At 48.5% G+C, this 17,500-nt stretch overlaps 2 protein-coding genes across 6 annotated transcripts in view; one reads left to right on the top strand and one right to left on the bottom strand.

Annotated features, from left to right (window-relative positions):
• kidins220b (kinase D-interacting substrate 220b) overlaps positions 1-9,916 on the top strand; it is a 20,846-nt gene extending 10,930 nt beyond the window's left edge. For 2 of the 5 annotated variants that reach the window (XM_070986762.1, XM_070986761.1), the window contains exons 19-30: positions 1,061-1,298; positions 1,572-1,660; positions 2,057-2,201; positions 2,312-2,474; positions 2,654-2,832; positions 3,392-3,627; positions 4,101-4,223; positions 4,834-4,863; positions 5,437-5,574; positions 5,677-5,775; positions 6,446-6,676; positions 7,133-9,916. In XM_070986762.1, the coding sequence (XP_070842863.1) occupies positions 1,061-1,298; positions 1,572-1,660; positions 2,057-2,201; positions 2,312-2,474; positions 2,654-2,832; positions 3,392-3,627; positions 4,101-4,223; positions 4,834-4,863; positions 5,437-5,574; positions 5,677-5,775; positions 6,446-6,676; positions 7,133-8,323 (2,862 nt within the window). In that variant the 3' untranslated portion in view covers positions 8,324-9,916. The remainder of the gene's footprint in view (positions 1-1,060; positions 1,299-1,571; positions 1,661-2,056; positions 2,202-2,311; positions 2,475-2,653; positions 2,833-3,391; positions 3,628-4,100; positions 4,224-4,833; positions 4,864-5,436; positions 5,575-5,676; positions 5,776-6,445; positions 6,677-7,132) is intronic. The other 3 variants (XM_070986764.1, XM_070986765.1, XM_070986763.1) reach the window with 2 other exon arrangements.
• A 1,386-nt stretch (positions 9,917-11,302) lies between these two features.
• Positions 11,303-12,883, bottom strand: id2b (inhibitor of DNA binding 2b). The gene is given in 4 exon segments (XM_070986767.1): positions 11,303-11,362; positions 12,322-12,702; positions 12,704-12,759; positions 12,841-12,883. Coding segments are annotated over 4 exon segments (540 nt in total).
• Positions 12,884-17,500: the final 4,617 nt, after the last annotated feature.

Raw genomic sequence — 17,500 nt, 5'->3', positions numbered from 1 at the left:
TTAGCACGTTCCTGCTAGCAAAGATAGGATGGATGAATGAATGAATGGATGAATGGATGAATGAATGAATGAATGAATGGATGAATGGATGAATGAATGGATGGATGAATGAATGAATGGATGGATGGATGGATGGATGGATGGATGGATGGATGAATGAATGAATGAATGGATGAATGAATGGATGGATGAATGAATGAATGGATGGATGGATGGATGGATGGATGAATGAATGGATGAATGGATGAATGAATGGATGGATGAATGGATGGATGGATGAATGGATGAATGGATGAATGGATGGATGGATGAATGAATGAATGAATGGATGGATGGATGGATGGATGGATGGATGGATGGATGAATGAATGGATGAATGAATGAATGAATGAATGAATGAATGGATGGATGGATGAATGAATGAATGAATGAATGAGTCAGGTCAGGTCGTTTTGTTGTGAACTAACAGAGTGAATTTCCAGCAGGTTTGATCGCAGATCAACAACATCTGTTTCTGTTTCCTGCTAAAACCAGATGAAAGCTTTAGTTGAATTATGATTTGGGAGAATCAGCTGTTTTCTCTCAGCTGTACTCAGATGAGTCAGTTATCGTCCCTCAGTTTTCATATTAGAGCAGAAATTCAATTTGACGGAGATGTCAGGCGCTTTAATTTGAAAGGACGGGCAGTGAGTGTGATGATGGTTCAGACTGAAGAGGAAGAAACAGGAAATGAGCAGAAAGTCTGCTGCTCGTGTGTTTCAGACTCATTCAGCAGATTTTAAAGAAAGCAGCTTTTACGTGAAGACGCAGTGAGACGTGAGACATCATGTGTCTCATGTCTCACGGCTGCTGATGCTCACAGTTCTATAATCATGACGTCAACAACAACAACAAATATTCATCCACACACCTGACATCAGCACACGGTCCGTTCTGTGGAGCGAGGCGCGTACCGCTGAACCTCTGGACCTTCAGCTGTGGAGCTCAGACTGAAGGAAACGAGTCCAACCCGCAGAGACCGAGCTGAAGGGACGTTTGTGCTGTTTGTTCTGTGGCGCAGGTCCGGGTCTTGTTCTCCAAAGGCCCCTTCATCTCCATCTTTGCCAGCGACCCTCACATCATCATCAAAGCCATCAACCAGAACCTGAACAGCGTCCTCAGAGACTCCAACATCAACGGACACGACTACATGAGGAACATCGTCCACCTGCCCGTCTTCCTCAACAGCAGAGGACTGTCCAGCGCCAAGAAGATGTGCGCCTCTGCGCCGGCCAACGGGGACGCCGCCAACACTGAAGGTAACCACGACGATAGAGCAGGGTCAGACCGTGTGGTGGACAGGGACCCCCAAAGGGTCCACAGGACAAATGTGAGGGTCACTGCACAAATATCCGTCTTACCAGATCTTTAATGTCTTCTGCTCTGAAGACAAAGTGAAAGATGATGCCAGAGCAAAGAAAATGACGTGTGTGTGTGTGTGTGTGTGTGTGTGTGTGTGTGTGTGTGTGTGTGTGTGTGTGTGTGTGTGTCTGTGTCTGTCTGTGTCTGTCTGTCTGTCTGTCTGTCTGCAGGTTGGCACGAGGAGTTGGACAGGAAGTTGTCTCAGCACAGTTTGGGAGAATTAACCAAGTTTGGCAGCAAAACGACGCTCAACCGCAGGGTGAGTGTGTGTGTGTGTGTGTGTGTGTGTGTGTGTGTGTGTGTGTGTGTGTGTGTGTGTGTGCGCATGCGTGTGTGTCACAGCTGCTGCTTTCTGTTGAGCTGAAGAGGAAAACACCTCCTGACCTCAAAGACTCTTTCATGTGTCCTGTAATGAAGTTAGCAGCAGCTGCATGTTTGTCTCCAGTCGTCTTTCAGAGACATTCAGTCTGAGTGTGTGTGTGTGTGTGTGTGTGTGTGTGTGTGTGTGTGTGTGTGTGTGTGTGTGTGTGTGTGTGTGTGTGTGTCCAACGTGTCTGTTTGTAGTGTTTGTGTGTAGCAGCAGCTTGTTTTAGTCCATCGATTGATCGATGGATGTTTCCTGACGACTCTTCGATCATGTGACCTGTGTGTTCAGGACACGTACCGGCGCCGTCAGGTGCAGCGCTCGGTGACTCGTCAGATGTCGTTCGACCTGACGAAGCTGATGGTGACGGAGGATTGGTTCAGTGACATCAGCCCACAGACAATGAGGAGGCTGCTCAACATCGTGTCTGTCACAGGTCAGAGGATCAATAATCATCCGATCATGATCGATATCAGCGCTGAGAACAGAAGTTTTTAAGTTCTCAATGATGAATGTGACCAGGAAGCTTCCTCTTCCTGCGTGCAGGTCGTCTGCTGAGAGCCAATCAGATCAGCTTTAACTGGGACCGCCTGGCGTCGTGGATCAACCTGACGGAGCAGTGGCCCTACAGGACGTCCTGGCTCATCCTGTACCTGGAGGAGACCGACGGGGTCCCGGACCAGGCCATGCTCAAGACCATCTACGAGAGGTCAGAGGTCACGCTTATTCCGACTGACGTGTGTTTAAGTGAGAGAGATAACGTGAGATGATTGGCTTCATCTCCAATACGATCAATCAAAGCCAAATCAAATCTGATCAAAGTGAGCGTAATTTCTTATCGAGCTCCAGAAGTACGTGAGCAGAGATGAACCTCAGTGTTTCCCTCAGAGTGTCCAAGAACATCCCGACCACCAAAGACGTGGAGCCTCTGCTGGAGATCGACGGAGACGTTCGCAGCTTCGAGGTCTTTCTGTCCTCCAGGACGCCCGTCCTGACGGCCAGAGACATCCGGACCTTCCTGCCCTGCACCGTCAACCTGGACCCCAAACTGAGGGAGATCATCGCAGGTAACAGTACTGCAATACCACAGCTAATACCAGTACTACTGCTAATACTGCGTCAAACTCAGTGTGTTGTGCCAGATGTTTTCTCTCTTTGATCCAGTTGTTCTCTCTGTTTGATCCAGATGTTTTCTCTCTCTGATCCAGATGTTTTCTCTCTCTGATCCAGATGTTTTCTCTCTGATGTTTTCTCTCTCTGATCCAGATGTTTTCTCACTCTCTGTGATCCAGATGTTTTCTCTCTCTTTGATCCAGATGTTTTCTCTCTCTGATCCAGATGTTTTCTCTCTTTGATCCAGATGTTCTCTCTGTTTGATCCAGATGTTTTCTCTCTGATGTTTTCTCTCTCTGATCCAGATGTTTTCTCACTCTCTGTGATCCAGATGTTTTCTCACTCTCTGTGATCCAGATGTTTTCTCACTCTCTGTGATCCAGATGTTTTCTCTCTCTGTGATCCAGATGTTTTCTCTCTCTGATCCAGATGTTTTCTCTCTCTGATGTTTTCTCTCTGTGATCCAGATGTTTTTTCCCTCTTTGATCCAGATGTTTTATCTCCCTGATCCAGATGTTCGTGCTGCCCGGGAGCAGATGAATATGGGTGGGGTCACGTACCCGCCCCTCCCCCTGCAAGAGGCCCAGCCCCGCCCCACCTCGGTGTACTCTCAGGTGTCGTCGGCGTGCTCTCCCTCTGCCTCCTTCAGCGGACCCTTCAACCAGCCAGCGGGGGGCGTCGTCTCCCCGCAGCCTCACAGCAGCTACTTCAGCGGCATGGCCGGGCCCCAGCACCCCTTCTACAACAGGGTGAGTACAGGCTCCGCCCACAGTCACCTGACGATGTCATCCTTATTGATGTCGTGCAAAGAGGTGAGTTCTGAGTGACTTTTCAGCAAGCCCAAAATATCGACCCTGACTCGCCGTCATCTCGCCTGATTGGCTGAATGGTAGGTTGCGATGTGATGTCATCAGCGCTGTCACACAGCTGCAGACAGTTTCCTGTTCACCTGGTTCAGTTTCTTTGGTTGTTGTGTTTTCTGTCGTCCTCTGCTCACTTTGATTTGATCGAGTCTCTGCTGTCACGCATCGCGGCGTGCAGAAGGTCAAAACTGCGGTTCTCTGGGACGAAACGTTGAAGCGTCAGTGTTTGACGGTCGGTCAGACGTCAGCGTTTGTCCTTCAGCACCAGCTGACAGCACAGACTCTCTTTCAGTTGCCTCCTTCTTGTTGTTGGATGTTGAATCGTCTCCATGAGCATCATTTTGATTTTCCCCCCTCAGCCGTATTTCCCCCATCACCTTTATCAGCCGCCACGCCCACTCATGGCCTCCTCCTACCCATCACAGTTTCACCTCCGCCCACCACCCAAAACCTCGTTTGCTCGGGACGTCTCAGCTGCACCTGTAAGTACATCGGACACCTGGAACACCTGAATGCTTTAACATGAAGCTGTGAACTGTTCAAAGTGTGTCATGATCAAAGCTCGTCGTGTTGATGTGAGAACGTGGATGTTTTTATCGTTTTCATTGTTCTTCGTGTAGAAATACAGAAATGAATGAATGAATCAACAGAACGCTCATCAGGTGTTTTAAACTTCAGTATTAAAGCAAAGTTTAAGTCACTTTTCACTCAGTGTCTCATCAGTCTGAGTTTTGTCCTTTAGATCATTTTATCCTTTATTTTGTCATTAATGGGCTTCCGTAGTTTCATGGTCCTCAATGCCAGAAGAGTTCCCATCATCCTCAGCTGTTTTGCTTCTTGCCTCCTTTTCTTCTGCTGTTGATGACTCCAGGCTTCCTCCGCTCGTCTCTTCTTCTGTGGTTTCTGGGCCTTTGCTGACCTTTGAACCTTGTTTTTAATGGACGAACATTGAGTTTCTGTCAGCCATTGTTCCCGCTCTGTTCTCCATCTGTTCTCCAGATGTTTTCTCTCCAGCTGTTTCATTCCTCACCTGTCTGTCTGTCTGTCTGTCTGTCTGTCTGTCTGTCTGTCTGTCTGTCTGTCTGTCTGCAGTATAAGGTTTCATCTTTGAAAAGGAAGCAGGTATTGAACTCTCCCTCACCTCCTTCTTACCTTCCTTCCTCCCTTCCTTCCTTCCCTCCCTCTGAAATGCTCTGCCTACTACAACTCCCAGCATGCACCTTGCCTGGACTAGCCTGTAGCCTCAGTAGAGTTGGACATGTTTGATGTGCTCAGAGTGACCTTTGACCCTACAGCTTACCCACTGAGCTGCCCCCCCCCCCCACCCCCCCCCAATCACACAGGCGTCCCACCTTGTCCTGCACACTGTAAAAAATGGTGTTAAAAGTTAATGACAAACTAAACAAACAGCAGACTGAATGCTGACGATCCGTCCTGGAAATGATTACACGTGTGTGTGTGTGTGTGTGTGTGTGTGTGTGTGTGTGTGTGTGTGTGTGTGTGTATGTATACACACCCTCAGCAGGTTCGCGGTCTGATGGTAGTCGTTGGAGACGTTTGTTTTTTGCCTCTTTGGTCCGTCTCTCTTCCGTTTGCTCGTCGTAGAACAGAAACATCTTGAGCGTCTTCGTAGTTCACCGTCCTCCTGCCTCCCATTCGAAGCCGGGAATCAAACGTTTGCATCTTTGTGTTCAGGGTTCGGCGTCCGTGGTGTCGGGCGCTCCGGCCGTGCTGCTCAGCTCCATGGCGACCGAGGCCGTCTGCGAGCGCGTGCGGCAGATCGACGGCATCGACCAGAGCATGATGGGACAGTACAGCGCCACCATCAGAAAGGTCAGCGCCGCCGGGCTGCATGCGGATCAGCTGTGAGTCCGAGATGATCAGTGAGACAAAGGTTTCTACGTGATGAGTGAATTTCCTCCATCTTGTTTTCAGGCCAACGTTAACGGCCGAGTTTTGTCTCAGTGCAACATCGACGAGCTGAAGAAGGAGATGAACATGAACTTTGGAGACTGGCAGCTCTTCAGAGCCACGGTGGGTCCACCAATTATTAGTTTCCCAACGATAAACTGACTGTTTTAAATATCGTTGTGTTCAATTAAAACTCAAAAACCAGCAAATGTTCAATTTAAAAGATTGAACCAGTGACGTTTTGCCATTTTTGCTCAAATTTTTTTTAATAATTGTTCAGTTAAAAAACAGCTGCCAGTTGGTTTTCTGTCCTAATCGATTAATCGATTGATCGATTGATTGTTTCAGCTCTAAAGTGATGTGTTGGATATGAAACAGGACAGTAAAATGATAAAAAAAAAAAATAAAAAAAAAACTTGACTGGTGACTGGTGATCAGATTGTGGCGTATTGATCGATTAGTGAAATCTGCTGTCGTCTGCAATCGATTCATTTGGTGAAGCTGCGACTGTTTTAACATGTTTAATTTTATTTTTACAATCAAACCTTTAATGTTACAGATTATTTTACTGTAGCATGCTAACGTTAGCATGTTATGTTAGCATGCTAACATTAGCATGCTAACATAACTCAGTCAACTCTGGATGGAAACTGCTCAGTTGCTTATCACAGGGTCACTAATTGTCTTTAATGCTGCACATCCTTCTGATGATAAACAACAATGAAAGTAAAGATTTTAGTTTATCTTCGACCTTTGACCTCAGACTCTCTGAACTGTCTCCTCCACTGTCCAGGTTCTGGACCTGCGTCACATAGAGAGTCAGGTGCTGCACGAGGAAACTGCCAGTGAGCAAGGCAGCGTCGTGGGAGGTCACGCCGAGGTGGGAAGGCGAGCGGTGGCTCCGCCTCACGCTGGCGCCGACAACACAGACGCTTCGCCGATGTACAGCTTCAACCTGAGCTTCGAGGAGCTGAGCACTGTGGGACTGGATGATCCAGCAAGACACGGAAACGCACAGTGGATGGTAATCCAGAACCAGAATCCTTCATCTTTAAGACCAAATGACTGTAACACCCACAGGAAGAAGGACCTCAGCGGCTGTGCTGATTGGTCCATCAAACAGGAAACAGATTTATTTAATGTTTGGGTTCTTGATGACGGTTAGTCTTCAGCTGTCAGAGCTGAGAAATGAAGACCTGAATAACCTGAAAATGATTCATTCAGCATTCACTTCAGGAAAGACATTCAGGTATTGATAATCAATCGATTGTTAGAGTCACTGATTAACAAAGACTCAGAGTTTCTCAGATCACGTGAATTCAATTCAGTGATTCGAGTCTCTTACTTTGAAATGAATCTTCTTGTTACCTGTTGGGTGTCACTCAGGTGAGCAGCTCTGATGCTCAGAGTCAACAGGAAGCTGGAGGAAGTTTCTTCCAACGGGACACAAACTCTTCTTCTGTGCTCCTTCTGTCCTCAGGGTGGCGCCCACCGAACCGCCAGCATGACCAGCCTGAACTCACAGGAGTCCTCCAACGACATTGGCAAGCTGACGGACAAGCAGCAGGCCGAGTACCGCAACGCTTACCAGGAGTACATCGCCCAGATGGCCCAGCTGGAGATGGGCGGCGGCGGCGGAGAGAGGCCTGTCCAACCACAGCCAGGACAGTTCATGACATCATCTTCAGAGGACAAGAGCAAAGATGGCGGTGACCAGGACGGACGCAAATCCTTCAATAAGAGGACTGGTGCCAAACCGGCGGCAGACAACACCGACTTCTCCAACGGTGATGCTCTGGACCCCATCACAGAGGAGGATGAGAAGGGTGACCACGGGTCTTCCAAGTCCCTGCTGACCCGCAAGACCTCGGCCGAAAGAGGCGGGCTGTTCCAGGGCGCTGCCGACCTGAAGCTGAAGGCCGGTGGCGGGCTGCGCTACCAGAAGCTGACCAGTGATGACGAGGAGTCCGAGGAGTCTGATAATGCTCCCCTGCTGAAAGACGGCAAGAAGGTGGTCGACCCCAAACTTCCTGGCGGCTCGCTGGCACTGAAGGGTAAAGACTACCTTTCAGACGCCATGTTGGACAAGAAGGACTCGTCGGACTCAGGCGTGCGGTCCAACGAGAGCTCCCCCAATCACTCGCTGCAGGACGAAGAGGCGGACCTGTCCCAGCTGGAGAGGGCCAACCTGATCGAGCTGGACGAGGAGAGCCTGGCCAGGAAGCGAGGCCTTCCCAGCAGCCTCAGCGGCCTCCAGGACCCGGCCGTCGCCCGCATGTCCATCTGCTCCGAGGACCAGTGCAGCCTGCTGGCCAGCAGCCCCGAGGAGAGCTGGCCCTCGTCCAAGAGCTACAACCTGAACCGCACGCCGAGCAACGTGACACTCAACAACAACACCAACGCCCAGCAGGGCACCCGCGCCCGCCCGCCTGCGGAGGGCTCCACCTCCTCCAACCCCACCTCCTCATCCTCCAGTGATGTCATCATCTCCCCGAGCTCCGGGACCACCGGCACCTCCGGCACCACTGCCGCCACCAGGCCGGGGCCGAACAACGAGAACGTCCGCGTGGTCCACCTGAAGAGGGGCCTGAAGCCCGGAGACCCGCCGGAGATCTGCACCGTGTCGTCTGACACCGTCACGTTCGGCGAGGAGCGAGAGAGCATCCTGTGACCTCCTGGTGACCCGTGAAGATCAGGAGAGCGCTGAGGGTCCGACCAGGAGCCGTCATTCGGTGGCGGTGAGGAGTGAAGAGCGGCTGCTGGTGGACTCGTAGTTGATCCTGTAGTTGCTCAGTGGTGGTTTGCTGCATGCTCACAGCCGTCGTCAGTAGATGAAAGTGTAGAAAGTAGAAGCTGCTGCATGTTGTTGTTGTTGTTGTTGTTGTTGTTGTTGTTGTTGTCTCACATCATTTGCACATTATTATTTAATATTGCATTGCTGGTGCACCTAGAGCGAAGGGTCAAAGGTCGAGTCTTTTTGTCGCCTGTAGATTTTTACTGAACATTTCTGGAAATTAAGGGAAAAATATCAGATTTGAACGAAACTTGAAAACCGACAGAACGTTTGTGGTGTCTGAGCTTTTACTTTGAAGGAGCTGCAGATGGCGGCAGGAAGCCTGAAAGCTGTTCTGTCTTAACGTCAGTGGCCTCGCTGTAACACAGTTCGCAGTCGGAGAGCAGAGGAAGTATTTTATTTTGAAATGTTCGGTCAGATATTTAACAAGAACAAGTTTGATTCTGCAGTGACGCCCCCTTGTGGTTCCCTCTAATAACACATTTTATTGTGAAATTGAAACAGTTCGAGCTGAAGAGCTTGAACCTGAACCAGAGTCTGGTCACGATCACAGAACAACCGTCAGGAACATGTTTCTGATGCTGAAAGGTCTGAACTCACAGATCTGGGATCAGATCAAAAGGCGACTCTGGGATTTCAAATGATTTTTACCTCAAACTAAATCTCAGTCTGAAGCTGGTTTGACTTAAAGATGATGTCACGCTGAACTTTGACCTTTCTGTAAAAAAAAGCTTTCTTTCTTGTGTTTGACGTTGAAAAGATGCTCACGTCACCTCTGTCCTCTGATTGGCTCTCATCTGAAGACATCAACGTTAAAAACAGATTTGATTGGAGAATGAGGTGGTGAAAGTTAAAGTGATGAATGTCATTTTATCTTTTCTGTGAGTTTGATCATTTTTACTGAAAGTCATTCAGATGAAGTTAACGTGAACTCGTGTGTCAGTATTAACGCTGATCTCGTGTCAGTTTACAGTGTTTGTGTTTATGTGAAGAGACAAAAAGTTGTTTTCAGTCAAATCAACAAATCAGTGATTCAGGCTGAGACCCGGAGGCTTTTATTCTGAAGGAGTTGCTTTAATGAATCAATTATCACGAAAATGAACTGATTGGTCGTCTGAGTAAAAAACATGTGAAGACATCGTCTTGATGAGCTTTTCGTTTTCTGACCTTTGAAAATAATAATTAAATAATATTAATGAAACAGATCAATAATGAAAACAACGATTGGCTGTTTGTGATCAGAGCAGATCGACTTCAGATCAGCTGATTGTTGAAGAGAAGAAAGCAACATTTTGTGTGGTGAAGTAGAATATGTGTATGCAGTAACGCAGTAGTACAGTAATGCAGTAATGCAGTATAACAGTATCGTATGTGTTCCCGTGAAGCTGCACGTTGATGTTTGTGACTCGTCGTCGTCGCGGCGCTCTCAGCTGATCTCACCTCAAAAAATAAAACCTGGATGTTGAACGTTGATGCTTTCTGACTGTTTTCATCCCTTCCAGGAGTTTAGTTTTAATAAACACTTCCCTCTGAAGTACTGAAGTACAAAGACAGTGGAAATACTCCAGTAGAAGTACCTCTAACAGTGCAGTACTTTGTGTTCTACTTTCCAGCTGAGAAAATGTTCAGGTGCTTCTGATGAGTTTCACCACCAGGAAGCGACATTTGTTCACAATCTGACAGCCGACAGGAAGCTTTAAGGTTAAAAAACAGAAAAAAGTCAAAACAGAAACTTTGCAGTGAAAAATTCAATCTGATGCTCAAAAACTTGAATTTATTGTAGAAAAGTTTACAGTTTTCATAACATTTCAGTGTTTTTGGAGGAAAAGCAAATAGAAAATGTCAGATTTTATTTTTTTAACTGCTGAAGAGAAACTTTTACTGTTCAAGCTTTCAACCAGAACAGGAAGCACACACTCTCTCCTGTCACAATAAAGGTTCTCTGAGATAGAGGAAGTTCTTTGTTTTCAGAAGAGGAGTCCTGGTCCACTTCCTGTCAGAGAAAAATTCAGAAAATGGATCCAAAATAAGTCTGAAAGGAATGACACTTCCTGCAGGATTTTCAAAATAAGACTAAAAAGCATTAATAACAAAAAGGTCCTGTTTTATTGTGTCACAGATTCAGATTTCCTGTGTTGTCCCACAGCAAGGAAGCTTTGTCTTGTCAAAGTAAAAGTCATTTTTCTAAATGTGATAAGATCCGGATCCAAACCGTCCCAACACGCTGGTTTCAGCGTCCTCAGGACTCCGTGGACGTGAAGAGAAATGTCAAAGGACTCTGGTGTTTCTTCTCCTCATTTCACTCGTCGCAGGTCAAACAGGGTCATCGAAAACCTCCAGAGACTCAAACTGAGTGGAGTGAAGAAGTCGAAGACGCTGCGAACAACCTGCCGACTGCAGGACACTCTGCCGAGTCCCCCGAGGTCAAAGTCCAAGAAAAGGTCCAAACACCTGCAGGAGACAAACGTCAATCAAGTTCAGAGACTGAAAGAGTTTCCATGTGAGAACAAACAGGACAGACGGACACCAGGATGTCCACAGGCTTTTATTGTGGCGGGAGAAATGGCGCCACCTGCTGCCCATTAACGGCAGGATGGAAACAAGAATTCATTCACATTCAAAGTGTGAAACATCTGGACGGAAACCAGCTGCTGCTGAGCTGAAAGCTGAAGGAGAAGACGAGAAACTGACCTCAGATCAGATCAGACAGAACGAGAGAAACACGACCGTGACGAAGAACATTTTAACGAAGCCTCGCTACGCACGGCTAGCGGCGTTAGCATTGTAGCTGTGGTCACTGTGTGTGTGTGTGTGTGTGTGTGTGTGTGTGTGTGTGTGTGTTCTCACCACACACGGTCAGTGCTGCAGCGTCCGGCCGTCCTTGACCTCACGGTCCGTCTCTGTGAACTGGATGGACTGCAGAGACACAAAGATGAGTCCAGAGGTCAAAGGTCAAATCCTGTCTGTCCACAAACTGTTAATAAAGTTTTTTGATTGTTTTCTGAACGTGACTGAAGGAATATTAGAAGGACAGCGTCGCTCGTAATCAACAGAATCATGATCAGAATTCTGATTGTTATGAAAGTGATTGATCTGCAGTGATCAGCTGATTAATCGATCAGTTCATCGATCAGTTGCCTCTTTTTCAAACACGATTCTCAGGTTTTCTTCATCTCTGCTGACGACAAGCTGAATTTCTTTCTGATAAATCGACACGCGTCCTCATCATCATCATCAAAACGTGATTGGTCCAGCTCATCAGGCTCAGTCCTGTCACACCTGCTCAGGTTCACAGACCTGAGCCACCAGGTCCTGGTCTGAGACTCTGATTTGTATCTGAAATGATTTCCTGTTTGTTTCCACAATAAAGGTCGCTGTCCTGATCAATAAACTGCACTTCAGCAGGTTTGGGTTTACAGACTCGTTGCCTTGACAACAGCTCCAGATTCTCATGTCGATCCAGTTCAGGATCTAATGGTGGTTTAAGGTGGATCTGGTCTGAAGAGATCTGGATCACATCTGGATTTTCCACAAACAAAAAACAAAAACCTTTTCATGATTTTATTAAAGTCACTAACATATTTATTTCCACTGCTTCTCAAACTCTGGTCCCCGGACCCCCGCGGGTCTTCTGAGCTTTTTCTTTTTGTCTTTGAGCTGAAAAACTCTTCGAATCTGTTTCTGGATCACTTTTTACAGTTAACTCACATCGTGACGGATCTATAATCGATAATCTGATCAATACATGTATCTTTAGATCAACAGTGAAGATTCATCAAATAATCAAACATGAACAGTCATGAAACAAAAACAGCCGTCTGAGCTGATCAGAGCTGATCAGCTGACTGATATCAGTCATCGATCCTGTCTCCTACCTGACAGGTGTGGGTCTTGGTACCGGAGCTCCGGCCGCTCTCTGACCGCTCACCGGCCGGGCAGGACGCGTCCAGCTCGGTCTGCAGGTCCAGGATGTAGTCGATGACGTGCTGCAGGATCTCCACCCTGCTGGCGGCCCGTCCGGGCGGCAGACCCGGAACCAGCTGCCGCAGCAGCCGGTAGCACAGGCTCATGTCCTGCAGCAGGAGCACCGGGACCTGCGCGGCGTCTTCCGCCGCCGCCGCCGCCGCCGCCGGGCTCTTGTACCGGGAGAAGCTCTGGGAGAAGCCCCGCAGAGGGCAGCGGAGGCTCCGGCGGCTCGGGCTCAGCGCGCTGCTGCCCGCAGACAGCACCGGGCTGCCGGCTCTCATGGCTCCTGTCAGGCGGTGAGACAACCGGAGCGGAGCGGAGCGGACAGCCGCAGACGGACTGACGGACTGACGGAGGCTGCAGGAATAAAAACAGAATGATCAATAAATGTTGTGAAGTCACAGAAACATCTTCAAACTGAGCTGAACTGAGCTTCTTATAGAGCCGCTGTGGGCTCAGCTGGACGCTCATTGGCTCTCACCTGAGTCAGTCATCACCTCGAGCGAGCTGATTGGTCCCCCAGCGAGCAGTCTGTGAGTCCTGCAGCTCACCTGTTACCTGTCCGCGGCTCGACGTCACTTCACGCTGTTTTCTTCATTTGTTTTGATCAGGAAGTAAAAAAAATAAAATATGAGATTTAGAAAACACTGGAGGGTGGACAAAATAACATGAACAGCCACAGTCCAAACCACTGATGTTTACTCTCAGCTTCGTTCATGAACTTTAATTAACTTTAATTAGCTTTAATTAGCTTTAATTAGCTTTGATTGAAAGGCGTCTGTGCTGATGATGCGTCTCAGCAGACACCTGAACGCCTCACAGCAAAGCAGCAAAGCTGTAATCAGTCAGACTGAAACGTTCCACGTTAACGTGTTGAGACGCTTTCAGTTCAGACTTCAAGTTCACCGAAGAGGTGAGAGCTGGGGGGGGGGGGCAGAGACACACAAAAGACACACAAAAAAACACACAAAAACACAATAAACAGCCAGTTTTACTTTGTGTTGTACTTCTTGTTTTTTTCCTTTTATTTGACACGAACGTGTCAAACACACGATGAACTTAACGTCCTTTGTCTTCACATCGTAAAGGACGAGACCTGCAGACTGGATCCAGACTGTGGAGCTGCAGCAGGACAGCAGGTCTCTGGAGACCCGGCAGAGAGGAGACCGATGGACCTGCAGGACTGGAGACATCAGATTGTCTGAGGCTGGAGTGAAGGTGAAAGGTCAAAGTGTCTCACACGTCTCCTTGTTGGTAGAAGTCTTTGTTCCTTCAGTTTGAAGGAGCTTCAGGACACATCAGACCTGTAAGGTAACTGTCAGCGTGACGTCTGATTGGACGCTGAGAGCTTGAGAGCAACTGAAGGACTCTTGAGGACGCCGGCCTGAGACGCTCTGTGAGCGCTGCCGCTGTTCAGACTGATCTGGGGTCAGCGGGGCTCATCGTCCACACTCGTGCTGCCTTTCATCGTCATTCATATGAAAATCAATAATTAAATCAGCTCCTGAGACGAGCTGATTTCCATCCAGAACAAGTGATGATGAAAGCAGGAGGAAGATGACCTCTGACCTCCACTGGCCAGTAAACAAACAGGAAGAGGACAAACAAACAGGGACGGAAAACAAACAAGAAAAAAAACATGAATTTTCCTGAAAACAGGAAGTTTGTCCTGAAATTTGAGATTAAACTTGTTTTTGAAGAAACAAGCTACAAGTTAGCATTCGATGCTAAATGAAACAGCTGTCCCTCCAGCCCTTCACAGTAAAAGCACCCCAGCCCTTCACAGTAAAAGCGTTGGCAGCTCCGGTGCTGCAGCAGTTGTTCACTGATCAGAATGTCGGCGGTTCGATTCCCGGCCTGCAGATCTTGGCTCCATGGGTGTGTGAGAAGTTATCGCGCCTGACAGCAGGCAGACTCACTGTTCACATGATGAATTCACCTCTTCCTGTTTGTTTAACGCATCACTTCCTGTGTGCAGTCTGCAGCGTGTCACGTGGTCGAGCCGCCTGGAAACAGACAGACTGACTGTTTTACGAGCGCGTCAGTCAGACGCTCGTTTTCTCCAGTTAATTACACGTTGGACAAACTGAACCCACAGACGCATTTTCAGCATTTCTGAAATCCTTCTGTCTGATCTGAAGCAGCTGAGTCCGACACAAACGGTTTGTTCTGAGTTTCATTTGGAGAAATGTGATGATGAAGAGCAGAGGATGAAGAAAGTTCTCAATTACTTCTTTGAGCCGACGAGTCCTCGATTTCAGAGAGAAACAGAAAAAAGCGCCGTCTCATTTTTAGCTGATGACAATCGACTTTACTGACGCGACTGATGTCAGCACGTACAGCTAGCTAATAAACTGACGTTAGCTGCATCAGCTGATCGAAAACTTCGTCCCCGGCCGCCTTTTCACTGCTTCCAGCTGGGAAATATGAAATATGACGACCAGCCGATGTACGATCATGCTAACAGGCTAAAGCTAACAGGTCCCATGTGATGACATCATGTTGGCCTGCAGAGCTCTTGAACGCAACATGATTTCAGACAAACATAACGAACGGACACGTTCAGGTGACGCTTTAAGCTTTAGAACGATGTTTTTAGGCCTTCAGGGTGAAGAGCGACTCGTGCTCGGCTGGCATGATGCAGCGCGACTGTGAGAGCAAGAACACACACGCGTGCACACACACACACACACACACACACACACACACACTAAGGTGACCATGTGAAGGTTTGCTGAGCGTCGCCTCGCTGACGTTCAGCTTCTGCAGGAACTCTGAACATTTGCAAGACAAACAACAAAAGTCTGTTGAGCAGCACACACACTCACGCACACACACACACACACACACACACACACACACACACACACACACACAGTGTCCTCTGTTATGAAAATGTGTGTGAGTAACAGTAAAAGCCCTCTGTGGCGTCAGGATTTGAATGCTCGCCGGCGGCTGCAGGGCGTGTTTTGCATGTTCCAGCTGCGACGGCGCGACCTGCAGAGCTGCAGCGATAAGATGCAAAGTGTCATTACGGTTCAGACGCAGTCAAATGAGACAGAAAGACATCACACACAGACTCAGGACAGACATGTCTGTCCAACACCTCTGTCCTCTGATGGTCCTCTTTGGTTGAGTTCAGCAGCTCCACAGACAGAGACAGACAAGAGCTGAAGACAAACACATCATCATCATCATCATCATCATCATCATCATCATCATCATCATCATCATCATCATCATCATCATCAGCTGCCTCCGAGCTCCACATGTAACAGCCAATCAGTCTGACCTTGAACTGACTGTGTGTTTGTTCCATGTCTTTGTTGCTCTGTGTGTGTGCGTGCGTGCATGTGTGTGTGTGTGTGATGCATTCAGGGGCAGCTGTTGCAGCTGGACAGCTGCAGGGCTGCAGGGACCCCCGGGGCCCTTGGGGCCCTCGGGGCCCTCGTGCTGGTTGTTGGCAGCGTCCAGGACTCTGTCCCGTCACCTGGGAGGAGGGAAGGACTGAGGACGGGGGATGGAAGGCAGCCACGTGGACCCCCCCCCCCCCCCCCCCCCCCCAGCTGGGCCAGGAAATGTCAGGAGCAGCATCTGGTGTGAGCTGCAGAGCCAGCAGCCTCCTCTTCATCATCTTCATCCTCTTTTAATCAGCAAACAGACACACTTCAGAACACACTGATGGAGACACAAGGACGACGTGTGTGTGTGTGTGTGTGTGTGTGTGTGTGTGTGTGTGTGTGTGTGTGTGTGTGTGTGTGTGTGTGTGTGTGTGTGTGTGTGTGTCAAAACAACATAAATAAAACAGAAACAAAGAGTTTGAAGGCAAAATCACATCAGCTGCAATAAATAAACGATGAGACTGGAGGGAAACAATCTTCATCAGCTCCGCTCATCACCCTGAGTACTTCTACTCAACACAGACAGTATTTGTACACTGAGTACTTCTACTCAACACAGACAGTATTTGTACACTGAGTACTGCTACTCAACACAGAGAGTATTTGTACACTGAGTACTTCTTCCAGGCCTACAGTCAGGCTGATGGAGGCTGATGGGGGTCAGTCGTGGTGTAATGGCGCCATCTAGAGGCTGAAAGAGTTTGCATTTCATTTAACAATGAAGACAACAACTCCCACAATGCATCACTGCTTCCCGAGCTCTGACTGACCTGAATGTGTCGTTATCACCTCCAGCAGGTGGAGCCACAGACCAGGTAACATCCAGGTGTGCAGGTGAGAACAGGATGGAGTCACTGACGGAGCACATCAACACACACACACGCTGTGTAACTTGTAACGGACCCCCCTGCCCTGGGGTGTGGCTTTCCTGTTGAATAAATGATTGCCCCCCCCCCCGGCGGTGACATTTACACCCAGCAGAGTCACTTTAAAGCAGCGCTGATGGATCCTGTTTCACCCCTCGGTGCTGCGTTCAAAGTCAGCTGGGACATCCAGTAGACCTGAGGTTCAGGACCTAAAGCTGCTCTTTTCTGCCGTCTCATGTCTCTCTGCTGTCTGTCCCTCTGTCCCTCTGTGTTTGTCTCCTGTGCTCTGCAGCAGCCACGTGTGTGTGAGCTCTCTGATCTCTGCTCTCTGCCTGCAGGCCGATCAATAAGTCTGATCAGGTTATTCTGGATCAACACAACAGACTGCGGCTTTGATCACGTGACCCTCAGACGCATTGATCTGTGGGTCCACAGTGTCTTTGTGTCTTTGTGAGGACCAGATTTTGTGTTTCGACCCTTCAGCTTCAGAACGACTCACCTGATGTTACACCTGTCTCCGTCACATGACCTCACTTCCTGTCATAATTACTCTGACCGCTAGAGGTCGACCTCCACGAACGCTGTCAGAGCAGTGAGTTACGACAGAGCGACGGCCGACGCTGATGTTTTTAGATTTTCTTCAGTTTGACTTCTCACGGGGAAACGCTCTGTTTCAAAGCTGCGAGGAACTTTTAACGTGTCGCTGACGTTTCCTGTTCGCTGAGTTCCTCTTCCTCCAGCAGGTTTCCACCGAACGCTGCGTTTGAGCTCCTCTCCATCAACAACATGCAAAGCTGTCTGAGCGGATCCATAACGGACGG

This window comes from Chaetodon trifascialis, chromosome 19 (genome assembly GCF_039877785.1).
Source record: "Chaetodon trifascialis isolate fChaTrf1 chromosome 19, fChaTrf1.hap1, whole genome shotgun sequence".
NCBI lineage: Eukaryota > Metazoa > Chordata > Actinopteri > Chaetodontiformes > Chaetodontidae > Chaetodon > Chaetodon trifascialis.
Note: the sequence above shows the minus strand (reverse complement) of the source record. Positions and strands in the feature narration are given on the sequence as shown.